This window comes from Orbicella franksi, chromosome 14 (genome assembly GCF_964199315.1).
Source record: "Orbicella franksi chromosome 14, jaOrbFran1.1, whole genome shotgun sequence".
Lineage (NCBI taxonomy): Eukaryota > Metazoa > Cnidaria > Anthozoa > Scleractinia > Merulinidae > Orbicella > Orbicella franksi.
Window position 1 is genome coordinate 984,729 of NC_138158.1, and position 21,512 is coordinate 1,006,240.

General features: G+C 36.8%; 2 protein-coding genes across 2 annotated transcripts; one reads left to right on the top strand and one right to left on the bottom strand.

The window, feature by feature from the left end:
* The first annotated feature begins 134 nt into the window (after positions 1-134).
* Positions 135-12,435, top strand: LOC145467916 (muscle, skeletal receptor tyrosine protein kinase-like). The gene is made up of 8 exons (XM_081451549.1): positions 135-440; positions 4,210-4,875; positions 5,279-5,381; positions 5,963-6,117; positions 6,871-7,042; positions 7,436-7,596; positions 8,426-8,719; positions 9,954-12,435. Exons 1-8 carry the CDS (start codon positions 350-352, stop codon positions 10,805-10,807), a joined length of 2,496 nt encoding a protein of 831 aa, XP_081307675.1. The 5' UTR covers positions 135-349; the 3' UTR covers positions 10,808-12,435.
* A 1,119-nt stretch (positions 12,436-13,554) lies between these two features.
* LOC145467976 (tachykinin-like peptides receptor 99D) lies at positions 13,555-15,785 on the bottom strand. Its single transcript, XM_081451635.1, has 2 exons — positions 15,554-15,785; positions 13,555-14,623 (listed from the first exon to the last, which is right to left on the bottom strand). Exons 1-2 carry the CDS (start codon positions 15,783-15,785, stop codon positions 13,731-13,733), a joined length of 1,125 nt encoding a protein of 374 aa, XP_081307761.1. The 3' UTR covers positions 13,555-13,730.
* Between the last annotated feature and the right edge of the window lie 5,727 nt (positions 15,786-21,512).

The following is a 21,512-nucleotide window of genomic DNA, read 5'->3' on the forward strand; positions in this document are numbered from 1 at the left end:
AGTCAGCGGTGTACGGCTTCTTCCCAGGCCTTCACGGTCATGACATTTGACAGTTGACAGGAAATACGTAGCAGATCGTAAAAACATTCCGCGCTGCTTGCAACGTAAAGTAAAGGCATTTCCGTTTCTGAAGGGAGGAGACAGGCTTATCGATCTGGTGACGTTCGTGTATGAATTTTGAAGTCGGCAGTTCCCCTTGCTCTTCGGCTATTGCACAAGATTGTCCTAGAGTCGAAAACTGCTCAAGATTTCCGAGTGAACACGGTCGCGTACCCCAGGATTTCGAGTCGTGAAGCTTGAGAAATCTAGCAAACGTGTTGCTCGGTCGCAACGTCCTGTAACGTGATCTATGGCTTCTTGGCGAAGCGGCCTTCATCTTGTGGACGTGTACTTTTGTGCCGTTTCTTTGGTATTCGTTGGTTACTTGGTTTCTCTAACAGGTCAGTCACCTCTCTTTGTCTTAAAATCAAGTTCATAAAGTGAAATAGTGGATATTACTACTAATTCAATAGAATTTTCAATATACATACATGCATACATACATACATACATGATTTATTTGATAAAGCAGGTTACAGATCAATTGGCAAGACGTTAAGTCCTGATGTGGACCTGCACTATCTAAGATAATAAATTACAATAAGATCCTACATAATACATGATCCAAAATTTATTTACAATAGCTGAATAAATGTAAGCTTTCATCAGAGCTGCAAATCGATTCGGGAATCTTTATTTTAGAAGGCGCTGAAAGAATAGACTTTGAATAAGTTTCCTGTTAAGATATGGGAAATTTATTTTATTCACGTAGATTCTCTTTTCAGTAGGTAGAGGATTTGATTAATTTAGGTAATCTTGTCTCAGAAGCAAAGTTTGGGGAAGGAGTAGTACATGAGGTTTTATAAGAACTTGTATGAGATGAATGGGAGACTTTGTACTAACATGTTGATCGCGTTACAAAATAATTTTAAACTTCTGCCTCATTTCTTAGTTTCCTGATCCTTCTCCGATAACATGTCCACGTTCATTTTCTGATGTTTTGAAACTTCTCAATTATATCGAGAAGAAACCTGTAAATGATTATGTAAATTCAGATCGAGGTAGATATCGCGTCAATAAAACTAAGTTTAAGCTTATTAAAGATAATCTGGGCGCGAAATCGAAGCGTGTCAGGTGCGATAAACAGACTGAAACCTTCGATTATTGAAAACTCTTGTTTTCAGTTTTTAAAAAAGTGAAGAACAAAGCCTTTTAATAGTATCATTAACCAGCTGGTGCTTCACGCAATGAAAACAGCTTTGTCTGCTCTATTTTATTAGCTCGCGTGAGTATAATTATAATCGGGCAATATATGGCAAATGAGAGGCATTAATATTGTTGGTTGATGATTGTAAAAAATGATCACAAACAAAATTATCCTTTCCCTAGTTTACTTTCAGAATTACTGAATGTGAAGGAATAATTTTGTCGTATATAATGATAGGATTCTGTTGTGCATCCCTTAAAGATCGAAGTTTTATGATTAAAAAAATATTGGCTTATTCCTGTGAAAAAAACGTGAAATGGACAGTAGCATGTCACGGCATTATAATGATGTAAATTTAAATTTGGCAATTCATGCGTGAATCACGAACGTAAAAAATAATACATGTATATCTGAGCCAAGGTACAGTAGATTACTATACATTGTTCTCATCTAGAATGACATCTTGTAGAAAAAATACAGATACACTTCTAATTATTTTCTTTGTCAGGATATCTTTTTTAGCTACTGATCGAAGCTGGTTTTCTTTAATCCATTTTCTTTGCAAATATTCTTTCAGAAACAAAACAGTGGGTGATCTTTTCTCCAGTTCTTTCCAAAATTAAGTAATCAGCTTAAACTGTAAAGTGATCTCAATCCGCATGGTTTTGAAGGGTTGAATTTACTTTACAGATGACCAGAAAAATGTGGACTGATACGTTATACCTTAATATATCCAGTTTTGAATTTTTGTGGCAAACCTCACTTCTGGAAAATAACCACAAAAGAGTGATATGGTATTCTGGGAATTGTCTTCCCCTCTTGATTATAGCTCTTAAATTTTACATTGTAGCAGTTGGTGTGTAACACAAAACTTTCTTCATAACTGTTGCTATGCAAGTTTATTTTATCTTGATAAAATATTCGCGTGTGGTTTTTGAAGTAGTCGTACCAACGTGTCATGAAAAATACATTCAAATGTCCCAAAGAATTTGGCATCAGTGATGACAACAATTGATTTTGTGCCACACTTACTTGATATAACCAAGTTGGAAATTATACATACACCAAATATTTTGTCACTCAATTTTTTATCAGCCAACACTAGTGTACAGTTGCTTTTAATTAAAAAAAAACTGTGGTTGGTACATGTAAGGGTGAAGAATATTTTACTTTGTTACACTTTTAGTAGTTATGATCGTGACAATTCTGTTGAGCACTGTAGTGCTGAAGCTTGAAACATCAATGGAATCTAAACTTTGTTCAAGGCACAGTAATTTTCTTGTAGTCCTGAATAAGTTTCTAACATATCACACCTCTAGCCAGGTACTTAATTTTTGCTTTCTTATCAGGCAACTAGACAATTACTAGTTTTTGTCATCCTCTTATGTCCCATTCTAGCTGGTACAAAGTGGATTTTGTTCACTGATTTTATCACGGTGACCCTTTCACCCTAAGAGAGGTTGAAAAACAATTCTCACACTTCAATCTGCAAAAAATTGGTAACCAACCCACTTACCACTGTTCAGTAGCTTTTTATACTAGAGTGTTAACCTGTAGATCTGTGTTTAATTTTAAATTAAACACAGATTAATTTAGAAATTAATTTTCTAAGGTATGTACAGTGTACATTCATGAGTCAAGGACATGAGCAATTAAACACAAGATGATATTAGGGTGGAACTCTTCAGACTCCCAGAAATATGTCATCCTTGCCAATTTATTCCATGTATGGTCACTGATAATTTTAGATATATTTTTGTTTCCTCCTGAACATGTTATTTGCTTCCTTGGGCAGGGCCAGACATAACATCCCTTGAAATAGCCCAGTTGATGTCATATGATATTTAAGCTGGAGCTGTAGGGAACACACCAGCACTTCCTATCTGTCTTTATCCTAATCTTCTGATTAAAGGTGCTTTGTTTAGTTTACCTCATGTGACTGAACTCTTGTAAACTGAACCAGTTATGCTTGGGATATGCCACAAATTGTCACATCTTTTGTCACTTAAATAATTGTATGTTTGTTATTCTGGTATTCATTACTTTTAGTGTTCAGGAGCCTTTTGTCTCAAGCTCGCTTCTTGTACATTGTATTCTGTGTTACATGCACAGTATCTCTATCAAGTTAAATCTTGAATTTGATCATATTTCTTCACTCATTATCTAAAAAAATACTCCTGCTGTCTCAAATTCTCTGGTATCTTAACTTGAACATTCACCTAGTTTATTTTACGGTATTTTAACCCTGTTACATGTATCTTGAACTCTGATAACTGATCATGAAAAATGACCTCAGACCCCAATTTCAAACAAAAGCATTCAACAAGTAACCTAAAAACCGCTTGTTGTCCTTTACCGAGTGATTACCCGCCAATTATCCAGCCAGCGACCACCTCTTTCTCAGCGGGCGAATTTCACCAGCAGCCAGCGCTTAGCGACAACACTGTTCAAGTGTAATTTCTAGTCAGGATGCAAAAATCAGCCTATGTTCACTGTGTTGTATGGATACATTATATTTTTAGAAAACAAACATGCCAACCAATTAATGCAAAGCCCTGGTATCCTAGTTCTCTGAGAGTTTGATCTATAGCAGGCTTGCACTGTACATGTACTTTAACCAGGCCCTGCAGTTTAATTCAATGTACTTATAAAAATCTTACTTTTAGGTGCTGCTAAATGGCAAGATACAAGACTAATTTACTCCATCTACCATCTCATGTCCATAGTGCGCTCGTGGAATAGTTGTTAAATATAATATACATGTACAGTACTATCAATAATATAACAAAGAGAGCAATCAGTCAGGGTAATGATTGTTACAGTACATGAAGTGTCCTCACTTCCTTGTAATTCTGAACAACATAGTGCTGCAAAGTAATTGTAGCTTAGGAGCTAAATTTCAAAAAAAAAGCATTTTAATATTTCAGTTCATCTTTTAACACTGTTCTTTACTTGTTTTGTAGATGGCAGCTGTGGTAGAATAATATTAGCAGGGAAAACTGGAGAGCTGAAAACACCAAATTATCCCAAAACATATCCAAGTTATTCACGATGCTCCTGGTTAATACAAGCACCTCCAGGATACAAGATTAAATTGCAATTTTATCATTTTGTCCTTGAAGACTCATATCAGTGTATGAGTGATTATGTCAAAATTTACGATGGAAGAAACAATTCTGCCACACCGCTTGGGATATACTGTGGAAGAAAAGATCCTTTTTATCAAGAAACAACCACAAACAATATGTTTATTGAATTCAGGTCTGATAGATCGTTGAATACTGCTGGATTTAGGGCCACATTCCTTACTATAGCACTGCGACCCCCTAGGGAAATGAGTTTTAAAAGAACTTTGAGAAATACCACACATGCTGTCATTGGGAAACAAGTCAGATTTCAGTGCCAAGTGAAAGGAGGAGGTCTAGATGTAGTGTTTTCATGGGTTAAAGATGGCAAGGAATTGAGTAGTAATGGGCTGCACAACACAATCAAGTACAACGTTCAGACCAAGAGGTCAATTCTGCTGTTGCCAAGAGTGTCAGCAAGTGACGCTGGAGTATACGGCTGTTTAGTAAGCGATGTTGACTCAGGGAAGAACATTTCAGCATATGGTAGCCTTCAACTGAGAGGCAAGTGAAATGCTTTTGTGTTAGTACAATGTAGTTTGTATTAACCACTGACAGTAATTTCATATCCTTGGGATACAACAGTTTTACTCTCTTCTATTTTTAATTTATATTCATCTGTGAATTTCCAAGAAATTTTTTGTATCCCACTTCTGACACCGTGAATATTGAACACCAAGATACCACATTTTATTTTTTCTCAAGAGCATGCTGCAGTACATGTATGATGTAACAAAGCAGGCCAGGGTGTGATGTTAACATTTAATTCATAGTATCATGGAATATCTTTGTATGTAGATGTAAATGATGATGTCTTCCAAAATAATGTTTACATGTGAGATGAAAGATCACTTGGCCTCGTCAAGCATCTCATCTTATTTCTTATTCCAAATCTTTTTGTTTTTAGAAGGGGCAGTAGTAAAGGTTGGACCATCTCCAATGGATGTCTATGAAGGTCAAACCATCATTGTGAAGTGCCTTGCTTCAGGAGATCCACTTCCACAGATAAGGTAAGTTAAGTAATATACATGTAGTTTTGTTTTAACACCCAATATATACCAGATCTCCATAATTTATTGGCAACTGTGTACTTATAGCCTTGTAGATATTGTACTTTTTACTCCCAAGTCACTTTTCTGGTGCAACCTAGCTGCATTATTTACAAGGCTCTTTATAATTGGCCAAACAAAACAACAGATAAAGAACACAAACATCAACCCCAGCCCTTAGAACAAAAGAGGTACAGATTGTCAAGGAGGAGTCAACATAGAGCTTTTAAAGTGGTGCAGATCAACAGACCTTTCTTGTTTTTAACATGCTTGTTTGGGACAGTAGGTCTGTGTTATGAGTGGAGTTGCTGTTAATTTTTAAAATGTATCTGTCCAGTATTTAATTTAAATATGACAACTGCTTCATTTGGTTAATCCTTATCATGTTTTCATTGGATGGATGTCAAACAGCCCCACAAAGGAACCTTACACTGTAAATAAAGCACATATTGGCCGGTGTGCAGTATATGTGTTGTTGGTGGTTACGGTGGTGGTTACTGTCATTTATCGTTGACTATTGATATTCATTATTGCTTTCACAGTTGGCAAGTGAATGGAGAAGACAAGACAGATTCAGCAATCCAAAAGAACTTTTCTTCTGAGTTGCGCTTTAAAGCAATGGGAGATGCAGTTGTGAATTGTACGGCAGATAATGGTTTTGGAATAGATTGGAAAAGTGGAAACATTTCTGTCCTCAGTAAGAAATTAATCTTAAGTTAGCTATTTTTTTTTTATTATTTTTTTAAAGAAATAAATGAAAGCAGCAGACATATGGGTTATTGACCAAGCATGAGGTCAAGATGACTCTATTGGCCAAGCTTTTTTTACGTGTTTATGGCCGACCAAGATGGAGTCAAGGCCCATAAACACGCAAAAAAGAAGGAGGCCAATACCCGGCCATCTTGACCGACCAAGCTTGGTCAATAAAGGATTTATTGAAGATATGATTGATCATCGCAGTTATGCGCACAACTTAAGCAGTTGTGAAATTAAAGTCTGAAAAAAAATTCAGGCCTGAATGGGATTCGAACCCATGACCTCTGCAACACCAGTGCTGTGCTCTGCCAACTGAGTTATCAAGCCAACTGGGAGTTATTACGTGGAGTTAAGGATTTATTATGTGGAAGAAGAACACACTGGCTATTTTCTTGTGGGACACAGCAGGTACATGTATTCTCTAGCGGGCAAGATAGCGCCATCCTGCCTGCTTGGGTAGCCAATCACAGTACAGGACTTGGTTCACCACTCACGGAGCCTACCATATAATAAAGAGAAATACTAACTCAGTCAGTGGAACTAGTGGACAAGGTTTAAAATTAAAGTCATGTCTTTGTGCAATATAATGTTACACCTTTAGATTGAAATTGAAGTACCGTTTTTCAATAATATTAACTTGAGTATACTTATTAATAATTGTCCTAATCCCGCACTTGTTTGCTATTTTTTTTAGCTCCTGTATCATTCACTGTGGTAGTGTCTGATAAAGAGAGTCCAACAACTTCACTGTCTAAAAAATTATCTCCACCAATGATCACTGTGCCCCCAGCTAATACAACAGCAGAGCTTGGAGGAAATGTCACATTGACATGTGCTGCCACAGGGAATCCTAAACCAAAGATCAGGTATTGATTCAAGGTGACTTGGGAGTGGCACAGTAGCTAGGTTCGAGCACTGGACAGGGACGTGCTGTCTTAGCTTCTTGGACAAGACACTAATCTTTACTCTCACAGTGCCTCTCTCCACCCAAGCGTACAAATGGCTACTGGCAAATTTAATGGGGGTAACCATGCAATGGACTAGCATCCCATACCCAGAACACAGAGCAGTGACAACATACATCCCTTCACCTGAATAAGATTAATTTTCTGTGGCTTAAATAAAGCCTGCCACTTTGATTCAGCCTGGCTTAAATAATTGTCAGTACTGGTTCATAAGGAGAGCTTCCCAGATCAGACGTAGTCATTTCATTTGCATAGAGATTGCAAGTTGCTTATTGACTTAATTTCTTTAATCAGATGGCTGGCAGGAGATAAATATTATGAGGATCTTCCTGAAGATGACAAAGGCGTATCTTACTTCACATTAACAGTTAGCAAGGAAAGGACTAAAGTTCGCTGTGAGGCACAGAATATTCACAACATTGACACAAAAACTGCCTATGTTACAGTTCCAAATGGTAACAAGATTTCTACACTCCTGTTTCTTATTACATGTCTATTACCAGCCCAAAATCTCGTAGAAGTGCTGGAACAAATAATTATTATTTGATACATGTAGTTTTGCAAACTGTCTAAATGAATTCTTGATTGGTATAGTGTCCAAATTAATAAGTTATTTGGAGAGTTCTGTGCACAACATAATTAGCAGGTAATGCAACTACATCCTAGTCCAATTTGGAAATAATTGGATTTAAAAGAAAATAATTTCCTCTTACAGCCAAAGTGAACTTGGCCTACAGCCTCATCTAATTTTGGCTGTCCTCTGACTTTTTTTGATCCAATTACTTCCAAATTTGACAGCATAAAAGTTATATGTAGTCCTATTGTAATGTAAATGTACATGTACATATGCAAACGTTTTTCCCAGCCATTAATATCTTTCCTTGGATAGTCAAAACTTTCCTTACATGTAAGTCTAAAATTAATGAAAAGGGCAGATAAGTCTAAGTTATCCAGATGGTTAAGAGGTGCAGTGGCATAATGGTTAGTATGCTAGACTCTAGATCAAGTGGCCCAGGTTAAAGCTGCGGCCAAGGTCATTGTGTTGTGCTCTTGGGAAAGACACTACTCTCACAGTTCCTCTTAACATCTAGGGTTAAGTACGTGTAGAAATACTCCTAGTAGTCACTTCATTTTTGAAAACCCAAGATACATGTACATGTAAATGCCAGCCTGAATTGGGCCAGTAAGAATGACAATACACTGCCCACAGTGGGTTACTCAGCTTCATGAATAATAGTAATGTTGTTTTATAACATTGTTTGTATTTGTTATTTGTTTTGGTAGTAAAAGCAGTTGTGGAAGCTGACTCATCCAGTAGCTTATTTGGCCAAATGACGTTTATCCTGATAATGGCCTTTGCTGCGCTTGCTGTTCTGGTGATTCTGATTGTCGGGCTTATCCTGTACCGCCACCACAGCTTGAAATCAAAACATATGTCAACCTCTGTTGACCTAGAGAAATTGCAGAAAAACCCAATATATGAAAAGCATACAAACTACTACGTTAATCCTGAACTACTAAGTTGGACAGTGCCAAGGAATACAATGGAATTCATCAAAGAATTGGGGCCAGGAAATGGTGAGTATTTGTGTACCTTGGATTTAAGCTGTACATGTATGTTGTAGTTGTAAAGTTTCTCATAAAAAAATCTTATACTTACATGTACCAGTATCTAGACTTAAAGGGTGGGGCAGTTCAATACATGTACTTGTGGTGAACTGCTAAATTTGTAAATGGACTTAAGGTGCCTCCGTAAGGTTGGCGTTGCACACGCAAGTGTTAGGTTTTGAATGTTGTTTTTACACTGCTCTTTACACCCAGTCCTCTCAAACTTATTACATGTAATAAGCAATGATTAAATAGTGTTTTGCTATCATCTCTGTTAAAATGTTGGGTTGGAGTCTTGAATAATAAATGCCCAAACAAATGTGTTTTTTAATTTTATTTTTTTTGTTGTTTATTTTTTTTTTTTTACAACTTTACATGTGATTTTCTTGAATTTCCTCTGATGAAATCTTCCAAAATTTTCACAGCACATCGCATTCTGCAGGATACAAATTTTAAACACGAAAAAAGTAGGGTTTGTACAGGCAGTTTTTTTTCGATTTTTGCAAATTTATGTCAAATTTATATCTTTTACCGCTGTCAAACAAGCTCCAACTAAAGTAAAATATTTACTACCAGTCTGCCAAATTTTACGGAATTTCACAGAGGGGAAAGCAAGAAAATTCACTGTCAGTTTTGCTTTTTGTGCTCATGTTGACGTCATAGAAATAATATCAAAAAACACTCGTGTTTTCCTTCAAGGGCACCCAGATTACTTGAGCTTTCGTCCTCAGCACACATTCAATCGTAAAACTATAGGGAGCCACTTAAAATTACAGTGTTGCACATTGTGGTTGGGTACATGTCTACAGATGTATTTCACCTTCTGGTGTCTTGATGTACCCTACTCTCACAATCGCTCATTCTCTTTGCTCCCCTGTGAGGCATAAGGCCTTATGGTGTGCATGTACTATGACAGGTACATTTTTAGCATTTTGCTTGGGAAAATTTTAGTTTTAAATGTGCTTTTCATTCTAACATGAGATGAGACATGGTAAAACAAATGTGCTTGAAATACCCATTTGACATCACAGAGTGGAAAAATAGATCTAGATTTTAGATCTAAATCCAATTGGTTTGGATTCATACATCCAGGCAGAGGTGCCCTCCCTACCATGGGGTAACATGCATCAAATATTGTTGTCAGAATTTCTACTCAACCTTAAAACTATCAACCATCTTTAACAAGAAACTGTTTCTTTGGCAGGAAATTTCTCAAGCCTCTTTCTTGGAAGTATTAGTGAAGTCGGGACACAAGATGTACATGAAGAAAAGAAATTTTCACTGGTGATGGTGAAATTGCTGAAGGAAAAATACATGTTAGAGGCTGAACAAGGAAATTTTGAGGAAGATGCCATTGCCCTGACCAAATTCAGTCACCCGTATGTGCAAAGTTTGTTTGGTGTCTGTGTGGATGGTCTTCCTCTCTGCCTCGTGTTTGAGTTCAGTGAGCATGACGAATGCCTGCAACAGTTCCTAATCGAATCAGGACGTGGCCACTGTTCAATCCATCGTAGAGCTGACCTGCATAACTCCAAACCAAAGCTGTCAAATATAGATCAGATTTCCATGGCCAAGCAGATAGCGAATGGTATGGAATACCTAGCAGATAAGGGCTATGTTCACAGAGAGCTATGTACCAAGAACTGCATCATTGGTAAAGGAATGGTAGTCAAGATATCAAATTTAGGATTCTCGTGGAAAGGCCCAAATAGTGATTACTTCTCCTTGGATGAAAATGAGAGGGCTGGGTACCCTGTGAGGTGGCTCCCCCCTGAAACTCTCCAGTGTGGCATATTCAAAGAGGAAACTGACATCTGGTCTTTTGGTGTTGTGTTATGGGAGATCTACTCCAGTGGATTGACACCATACTATGGGATGAATGATGATGAAGTGATATCTTTGGTGGAAGGGGGAGACACACTTCCTTGCCCTAAGGAATGCCCTAACGAAATGTATGAAGTCATGCAAGGCTGCTGGAGTTCGGAACCAACAGAAAGGCCACGTTTCAACAGCATTCACCAGCGCATCTCATCTCTGTTTAATGGAGTGCCAGTGTAACTGTTAAACTGTTCAGTGATGAGCAAGTGTAATCCTACTGCAGCAATCACTTCCAAGCCACATTTGACATTACCCTACAGGAATTCAATGTACATAGTGATCGCAGGCTAATAAGAGCTATAATTGAAATGTTAACACCCTTGGAACATTGTGGGTAAGTACCTATGGAGCTTGTGAAATAGAGCTCACCTTGCAAATATAGCAAATATTTAATTTTCGTAGAGGGTTTTCTTTCCATTTGCAAAATAAGTTAATGCCATAGGATGTTTTTTGGAACAGTTATTGACTTTGTCGTTAAGCTTCTACTTGAGGTTTCTGTAGGCTATTGTGGGCCTTAAATATTTTCCCCTGTTAAATAAGAGATTGATTTTAAACATGGACAAGCAGAATACATGTATGTAATTTAAAATCCATAAAATGTGAGAAATAGTTTCTTAGCCACAATTGTTTAGGGGTATGAATGAAAAATGATTGAAAAAGTCACAATCCTATACACCTACATATAGCTGACTTATGTCTGCGGTTGAGAATATGAGGCATATTGAAATCAAACATACAAGGGAAAATTGGATGATTTTAAAATAACTTGGAGGAAAACACTACACTATTAAAAAAATATCAGAAACGATTATGGAAAGAAGCTACATTTTTGTTTCGCTTTAAATTGAGTGAAAATCAAATATAAAAATATGTTGACTGGGGAACAAGCCATAATGACAGCAAGTGCCCAGACACATTGCTTGTTAACATGCATGGTACTCAAATTCTTTACTCAACTGCAAATATTGGAATTGTCTGTTTTTAGAATTGAATTTACGAAGTGTACCAAGAATTCCTCTTGTTTTGCTCTCGTTATCATAACATAGAAATGTTTGCCCGTTAATACTTGCGACAGTACTCTATCTAATTTTGGCTCTCAAACTTTAAACCACTCGCGTTGCGAGTGTAAAACTTGAGCCCTGTTATGTAATCAGCCAAGATACAAATAACTAAAATAATTATGTTGTCTTGTCTGCCTTAACATTATTAATTATTAAGTAAACTAACTTAATTATTTAGGATATTTATTGAACTCTTCAAACTAAAAACCATCGTGAACAACCTAAGGGGAATTAAATTTTGAACACCAGCTAATTGGTGTCAGTTTCAGTTTTATAAGTTCACGAGTGAAAGACACTTGCAATTTCTTTAACAAGAGTGTTTTTCTTAGATTGTGATATCTTTAGATTTTTTTTTTTTGCTACAAACGAAACAGATATCATAGAGTTATAACGAATGCTAAAAATTTGAAAAGATAAAAGTCAAAAGAGGGAAAATGTGAGAGATTCTGATATTTTTTCTCAAATACCGGTATCACACTTATACAATCGTGTATCTAAGGAGAGTGATTTAATAGTATTTAAAAATAGTATGATTATAATTTATACATTTGTTAAATTTGTACTCGAGTTTGTGATGATTATAGCATTGCTAAGGCAGGTTAGTTTGTCAGAATCAGCTGTTAATTAAAAGGAGTATTTCTTAATTTAAATTGCTACTTGTGAAGAGCAAGTAAAAGAATTTTGTAAAAAAAAACTTGAAACTTTGTTAATATTTAACAAAAGAGGTTGGCTATTGTTTAGTTACATGTATGACTATAAAAGAAAAATAGAACAATTTCATTTGTTTTTAATGTGCGATTACTTTTTCGTCAGTTAAAGACGCTAGATGCTAAATTTCACGGCATAATTTGTACTTTTTGTAGAGATGGAGAAATGTGATGTCCTCCAGCGAAAAGACATGCGCCCTGTTCCGTGTAAAGGGTCAAAGACAGAACAATGAGATTTCCAATGAAAAAAGTTTATTTAAAGCAGTATTAGACTGCGAGCGGTCTCTCTTTTCCTCGAAAACTGTGAGGAAGAACGCAAGGCAAACGTGACTGTGAGTGTGCCCGTGCTACAAGCGGCTTGCGGCATCGCCGCTAGCATGTCACGCTGACAGTCACGCTCGCACGCTTACTTGTGTTGCGTTCTCCCCTACGGATTTTCGAGGAAAGGACAGACTGCTCGCAGTCTAAAGCAGTATGAGAAGATAAGAAGTTATTCCCGGGCAGCCCATGGTTTCTATTTGTTAATAACTGTCCAGTGGACCTTCCAATGTCGATCAAAGTCGTAGTAATGCAGGCCCCCGGTCTCCAAATACAGTAACACGGATTTGACAGCTGGACAAGCCACCACGCTATAAATTCATTGTATCAAGGGTCCCTGGGGATACTCCATTAAAATTATCTAGGAAGTTATGCCGTTGAACCTTGACAAACAAACCCTCAATTGTGGTCCATACTCCAGCCATGGCTGAACGCCATCAGTGCACCAAGTCATACATCGGCTGTTGTGCAACCAGATTTACTTGTCTTGCTTGAAGCCAGTAAAGTGCATCAAGCTAAAAAAGCAAAATTGGGTTCACAACATCATGAATAATTTGGGATTCTGGGGAAACTTCGGTGTTCGTGTTCCAGAATCGAAATGTCATGGAAATACGGCTAATTTTATACCCGGTGTCAGAGGCAGCGAGGCAAACTGAGTTAACTCCCTTGAGAACCAAATCCCCATGTAGCCCATACCCGCTTGTGGGTTTGTAATTTTACAGTATTTACCTAGTACTTGGTCATAATTCGATAATCTTTGATTACCACTAATTTTACAATGTATAGTACTGGTTCATAATTCGACACGTTCCAAACAAAGAAGCTACAGTTATTTTTGGGTGTTTACGTATTTAAAGCCCAGAAACACGTTCATTCAGAGGACTAACAGACATTTTGCCCCAATGTTTTCCCCTACATGAAGACTCCACTGTTCAAAAGTTATTCAAAAAATAGGTCCGCAGTGCATACATGTGTTTAGTGTTGATTAATTGAGTGATTTGGGCATAATGAAATGGGCTAAATCTGGGTTACCTTTTGCTCTTGTCCCAAATCGAGTTCTCGATGAAAGCTTATCATAGTAAGATTCTGGCAGCTTAACAAGATACACTCATTGCGATTTTGTGTTTTAAGATGAAACTTCCCTCCCTCGTAATTTAGCCAGTAGTCGTCGGTGGTGCTACGTTTTCGGAAGAGATTCCTGACTGGATCGAAAAGGAGGAGAATTGCTTGTTTGATTTGCCTGTTAGTAAAACAATAAACCCAGGGATTGAAACTGGAGTTTGACATAGCCAGCACTACAGTGAAATAATGAAAAGGTGTTTCTAAAGTAGTAATGTTATAAGCCGACAAGGCGTAATATAGCTGATTAGGGAACCAACATAAAGTTAACATAATAACCACAATGCTACACATGCGCAATAGTTTTTTCTTCGTTCTTGCATTTCTAGTTTCTGCTCCGCGGAGCCGCGATCTTTTTAGCACCAAATAAATGTGTACAATTGTTAAACAGGCTATGGCTGATGGAGTAAAGAAAGTTAAGAGAGGATAGAGAGTAATTAGTAGCTCCCGGTGAAATGGCTCCCACGTCCAAACACACTGATTTGATTCCAGGCTAAGAAGCCTTCCGCACGGAACGAAGCCCACACTACCAAACCCAAGAAGCCAAATGAACACCAGGTAAGTGTAAATGCGCTCCCTCTTAAATTTCAACCTGTACTGCAGTGGTTTAATGATAGAGTACCACCGGTCTAAGGACATGGCTACTACTGTGAAGACAGATACTTTGCTCAGTGCGTAAACAAAGTACTGCGAGAAAACGAGACGGCAAAATAGCTCTCCCGCGACACCGGTGTGGGCTGGAAAGGAATCACCGTCTATGACCAGTGTTGGAGTGGCCAGAATACAAATACCTGCAAACCGCAAACACAAATGATTACCTTACTATCGAAACAGGAAGCTGGCGTTCAGAAAAAAACTTACAGACCTATCCTCGCCTGGTCTTACTGAAAATGTATTTTCCGCTGGTATGAAGTTGGTACAGTTCCTTAGCAGTTTATGTTTTTCGTGTTTTGTTGGAGCACGCCGTTAGGGCGTGTCTCCAGGGATTTTGTGGTTCGTTGGTGTTTAGTATTTAAGGCTTCAAAGAGTTGCTAAATTCCTCTCGCTCGCGTTCTCCATCCTTTTGGTTGGACTTCCTGAGCATCCAACTATCAATTGTTGTATTTATTTATCTATGTTTTAAGAGGAAAATAATTTACGTTCGTTTGAGCGTAGCGAATTAAAACGTAAATACTGAGTTATACTGGTTTCGTCCATAGAGTAGACTGGAGTAGATTGGCATCTACGGGTGTATCTCTAAACATTGGAACGCTACAGTGCAAGCCTAAGAAGTGTCTTTATTAATAGCACTCCTTGAAAACCGCAGAGACAAACATTTTTCGAGGTGATTGTAGAAAGCTGCAAATGGTTATTCTCGAATGGTCTGAATTCAGATTAAGCATCTTAACAGAGAGACAAATGACCCAAATTTCTACCCACAACGAGCATAAGAACATTTATAGCGTTACACCCAAGTTTTAAATTTTTGTCTACGGATCAGTTTTTCTCTCCTTTCTCATGGCATGATTTGCATGATCGAATTTTCGTAATTTTTTTTTCAAGTTGCACCGTACATAAAATTAGTGTCAATGACATTTTTTCTAATTCGAAATGTTTTTTTTTTTTTTCTGTTGGGTACCTGACAGTCACATATTCATTACTTCTTGTTGACTCCGAGGTCCTCAAACTATACCGGATTTTAAGTAAATATAAGACTTGTCATTATTTTTCTATGCCTTTACCTGTTAAAAAGTCAGTCATGGCCAAATTGAACAAAAACCTGCTGTAAGCAGATCTAAGGATTTTTCTGTTTCTCATTACGGCAACACAAACCAGACCGTTGCCTAGTAACGCTAGTGCTGAAACTCCTCCAAGAAAGACCTGAACAATTTGGAGGGAAGACTGGGACGAGAAGCCTGTTGTTCGTGTCCAATTAGCAGTGGAGTTTACTTCGCGGACGTCTTTAGTGGACATTATATGTAAGACTTGTATGAACTGATGAACACAAAAAGAAGGAAACAGCAATTATGTTAGGGGTTATGGTTTCAAAAAAAGACATCGTAAGAACATCATTGCAACGAAAATCTTTCTATATGAACGTCTCCCTTTCAGATTGATCATCTAACAAGACAGCTCTACTTATTGAAGGAGCTCAGTTACGGTATGTTGAGTTATTCTGGCCGCGTACAAAAATACCTTTTTAGTGAAGGAAACCTGAAAATAATAGTTCACTAAGAGAGGAAAACACTATAGGGGTAATGACAAACCATAAAGGAACAAGGATGATTTAGGATGGAGAAGATTAACACGGATTACAAACGACGAACTTGAAAAATTTAGGCTAAACTTTTCAAGATGCGCAGATCGTGACGTAGCTCCTTTAAGGGTCAGCAATTATATAAGCTCTCATGCGTCCCATGGCGCGACAAGGACTAGCTGATTATGGCTTTACATATAACATAAATATGATACACATGTAAAGGTGATAGACATGAAGCTCGAAATAGTGATGAGATGTTTTCAGTTCGCCAAGAGCGTGGGACAATCAGAAAGTAATCCAGTGTCCCAGATAGGATTCGATTCCCACGGCTCGGATCAACATCATGTGGGTTATAAATGTTTTCTATGAGATATCTGGTATAATGACGGATCACCGATGGAGAAAGGACTGTTTTCAAAGATCAATTATTAGGAACCTACTCACCCGCTTGACCGATGATTCAAGTCAATCAAATAACCTTTTCCAAGTTTTTTCCCAAGTTGCAGTATATGTACCGAGTCCTCTTTCACTCAAGTTCGTTTTAAAACAAAACCGACGTAGTCATGAACAAAAGCTATTTTGGAGAGTGCAACTTTTTTCTTTTTCTTTTTTCGTTGGCGTGAAATTTTCAATTAACAAATACAAATACTTCCAACTGCGTCAGTTATATAGGACTGTAAAGCAATTAAAAAACTGTACGTGCTTGTTTCCTGCATCTCAGTAAAAGAATAGATGATACAAAGACAGTTTCCGGCTGAACCTTCAATTACAAGATACTTTTATGAAATGGTGCCACATTCTGCCTATAGCAGTTTTTTTAATGTTTGCCTTTAAGCACGTTTTCTATCGCAAACTCTTTTTCCAGGGTTGACAAACATCCCCGGGGCAAATTTTTACATTTTGCAGCAGCTGCTAAGATCCCACTCTCTGATCAGTCCAAGGCAGTCAAATTCCAGCCCAGTGGATTTTACCATACATACCTGCAATAGGCACGTGAATTAGAATTAAACCTAATGTAGAGGTTAGTAATATAATACATTCTCGCATTTTTTGAATTTTTGTTTTTTGGCTGTGGCTCGGGAGAATGCGCACCCACTACCCCTGTCACGACTTAAAGTAAATTATTACTTACTTACTTGTTACGTGAATATTAAAACTGAAAATTTGACACCGTTTCTGTCAGCTTGTTAAGCAGTGGCGTGAATGCCCATGAGCACGTACGCTACAACACCTGAAGTGCAAAACCTATCAAAATTGAAAACTATTGTATTGTCATCTTAAATGTAGTTACCTAAAATTTTTGTCGCATTTGCATTAAGTAGATGGGGAATCATAACACTTTTTAATAGAAACTATAATTTTCTTTGCGTTTTTTTAGTTAACAAATAGCATTAAAAACATTAGCAATATGTATGAATTTTCGTACAGTTTACACTGTAATAGCTGATTTCTGGTCAATGGAAATTCTTGGTTTTTCTCGTTAAACTTGCGCATGCACTCACAACTCATTTAAAATGTCATTTTCCTAAAAATTTGGGACTGTACATAGGGCATACGTCGAATAATATGCAATAATTATAAATATAATTACTCACATAACTACTAAATTTTCTTCGTGTTCTTGAGATCACTAACCATGAATTAAATCAAGTTTTAACTTTATGTTGAATTTTATAAATCTATATATTGCAAACGAAGAGTTTACTCTCGGAGAGGAAATAACAAGGCAAAGTTTGGATAAATTTGAATAAACTGCTGTTACAAACAAGACGATATTTGAACGACGATCTTCAATCAAACAATCTCCAAACCAGATGTTAAACTTTGTTTTGCACCATAATAGGACAATAGCTACCGGAAATCGACTATTGCTGTAGTTCTCCTTTCTTCCGTTTGCAGAAATTAAATGTTTTACTTTTAAGATTATTTATCGTTTCTAAGACAAACTCCTTATGTTTTCAGTTAAATATAACTTTTTCTTTGTAGTTAATTTAAGTGGAATGATCAGAAAACACTTATTTTGCCACCACTGAAACATCTTTCAGAGAAAACTAGAAGCATTTATATAAGTTGTCCCCATTTCTACTGTTTCCTAATTAGAAATAATTGTTTGTAACATATGTGAAATGAACATGTAATTTTCTGTCGACTTATTTCACTAAGAAATAAAATAACTAAAATCTTACATGTAAGAACATGTAATAATTACAATTTTAATTTTTATGGGCTAAGCAACAAAATGATGGTCATTCGAGACAACATGTAACATGAATTTGTCTTTGTACTCGCCGTCTGTAACGATTATATTTTGCCTTTCGCCTTTGAATGAACCTGGTTGTTTAACATATCTCTTAAAAAGATTGTAACCATTATGTACATGTTATTTACATGACTTAATGAAACAGAAAGCTATATTATAACAAGCGGTTTTAAAAGCTTCAGCGTGAAACAAAGAATCTGAAACCTGATGTTGAAACAATTTTAAAGTAACTTCTGTTTCTATTTTGTACAAAATTACTTATTACCCTTGAACGATTGATAAAAAATGAGGTAAGATTCGTAAGTCATGTTATCAAGCTGAGATCACACAGGTCTCTTAAAAATCCTTGATGTTTGCTGAACTTTATAGTCAAATCAAATAATAAAATATATAGAGCGACAGAACGTTGTTCCGACTAAGTGTGGAAAGTAATTTTGATTTCACAGTCCTACACTAAGTGACTGGTTCAAAAAAAAAATCTCCCCATTTTGTCATCTCATCAGAACTAACACCAAAACTAATCGTGACTCGCTCACTGTGTATTTGCTTCTAATTTTTATTGGTTCACTGGATTGTCTGTGTCCTTTGTGATTGGCCTCTCCATTGAAAACCACTCCTTATGGGGCGTTGCGTTCACTTGTTGAAAACCATTAATTTTTTATCACTATTATCAATATTCATTTACATTTCCAAAGCGAAACAGCTGCAAATAAATCTTGGATTCTAAATTTCCTCCCACATTTTTTAACGTGGGAAAAAGTTGAATCTTAACTTGCTGTTTGCGAGTCGATAATAACAACGGAGGTCACCGGGCTCGTTTTTGAGTTATAAACCTTAAAGCTAAAATCAGGGGTGTTTTCACCTGCTCATGGCAACTTGTGATATCAAGAAAATGCAGCTACCTGTAGCTTGTTCATTAATGATTGGGCATTTCTATGATGTCATTAACTGAAAAAGAGTGTCAGTGAGAACTTTTTAAACTGTACAACGGTATTTTCTGGCTGAAAAAGGCCCTTTTGGTCTCAGTATTAAACTCATCAGTTTCATAATAAATAAGACAAGTGTCATTTTGCAAGTCCATAATACACAAAAACAGTTGGGAGACTGGGGAATAATCGTTGCAATTGTCACACAGACAGCGAAAAGCAGACGCACAGACAAACGCTATGCCTCTTTATGTGTTGTGTATGTATGGTGGGTCCACTTTATAGACTAGAGTTATTTCGGGTGGAGATGATGAAAAATGAAATGAAAAAACTAAAATAGATTTAAGAATCACATGATATTTAGCATACGGAGTTAAGCATTCAGCCTCAAAGTACACAGATGTTAAAATTACAAACAAAATGTTTCGGAAGCAAAAATATAAACGTCTTTGTAGGGAGGGTTGGAAAAGTTGCCTCTGAAAATTGCTTGTTCAGTTCAGTTTCTCTTTCTCATTAGCATTCCTTTCGTATGTTCCGACTCTATGTATTAAGCACATTTTTGTTTTTCGTGTCAACCACATATATTTCAGTAATCACAGACTATAATTTTGCGAAAGAAGAATGATAACCTTTTTTTAGCCATACGGTTACACGTTGTTACAAGTTGGCAGAATTACTGATGCCCAGAATTCACGGAAAATGTCGACGGATTGGCGCAGAAAATGTCGAATTTAGTATTGAACATCAAATTTGTTGTTTGGCCAGAACGTTTTATTCTGGACCGGACTCACGAGTTATCTACTCGTATCTGATTGGCTTATAAACAATAGAATTGGATGTCCTACATTATAGCTTGCACATGCGCCAAACCATGAAACTATCCTTTAAAATAAAGAGCAGAAGCATTTGATGTTCGCGACAATTTTTCATTATTGTAAGGACGTCGACACCTGTCTGAGAACTGAATAATCCATGGATTACTGAGAGAGGAGACAAACAATCCAAATAACTGATGCAATTAAATACTCGGTATGGATTCATTTATATCAAACAAATACGAAGATTAAACCAGTTTTGAATATAGAACTACTCGTGGATTAAACAGTTTGGATTATTCCTACGATAAAACTAAAACAAAACCAGATAACTTTGCGAACCATATTGCAATTATAATATTGAAATATAGTTGCGCTATTTGTTCTATCAAACAAATACGAAGATTAAACCAGTTTTGAATGTGGAACTACTCATGAATTGAACAGTTTGGATTATTCCTACGCTAAAGTAAAACAAAATCAGATAACTTTGCGAAATATATTGCAATTATAATATTGAACGATAGCTGTACTATTTGTTCTATCAAACAAATACGAAGATTAAACCAGTTTTGAATGTAGAACTACTGGTGGATTAAGCAGTTTGGAATATTCCTAAGCTAAACGAAAACAAAACCAGATAACTTTGCGAACTATATTGCAATTATAATATTGAACGATAGTTGCGCTATTTGTTCTATCAAAAAATAGTTTCTTATTTTTTGGTCTGGTCACGATCTACCTTGATCCGACGTAAAGCAAGTGCTGATCATGATCGTACACGGTTTTTGTAGTACTACCAGTTTTGAATGAAGAACTACTCGTGGGTTAAACAGTTTGGATTAATTTCCAAGCTAAACGAAAACAAAACCAGATAACTTTGCCAACCATATTGCGATTATAATAACGAACTATAGTTGCGCTGTTTGTTCTACCCCTTTAACCATAAGATATCTGCTAATTATTTTTATAATAAACATTGGACAATGTGCGCTATGATTGGGCTGGGAGCGTTTTGACGGAGTTACAACACAAACACTCGTGCTTTGTTGTTTCGCCGTACCGTTTTATTATATCGCCATGTATACAGCGTCTAAAACATTTGAGAAAGTTTTTGTCCTTCGCTTCCATTCCTCGCAATTCTAACATTCCTTTCGCTTTTTGACGCGCTTTCGCCTTTTGACGTCCACGTGATGCTCGTCGCCATAGAGTCACAGAGTTTGTAAATAAGGGAGCAAATTAAGTTCAAGGGAAGAAAATTTCAAATTGATGACGGATCAAACGCAAGCTATGCATTTCCGATGACCAAAGGAAAACTGAAATTCAATAAAAGTTCAAACTAATACCGCGCAGCAAGTTTGCCTCTGATAAATAAATGTTTTATCTTCAAAACAAGAGGTTACTGAAAGTACTCAGGGGTTAAAGAAAACATATCGATAT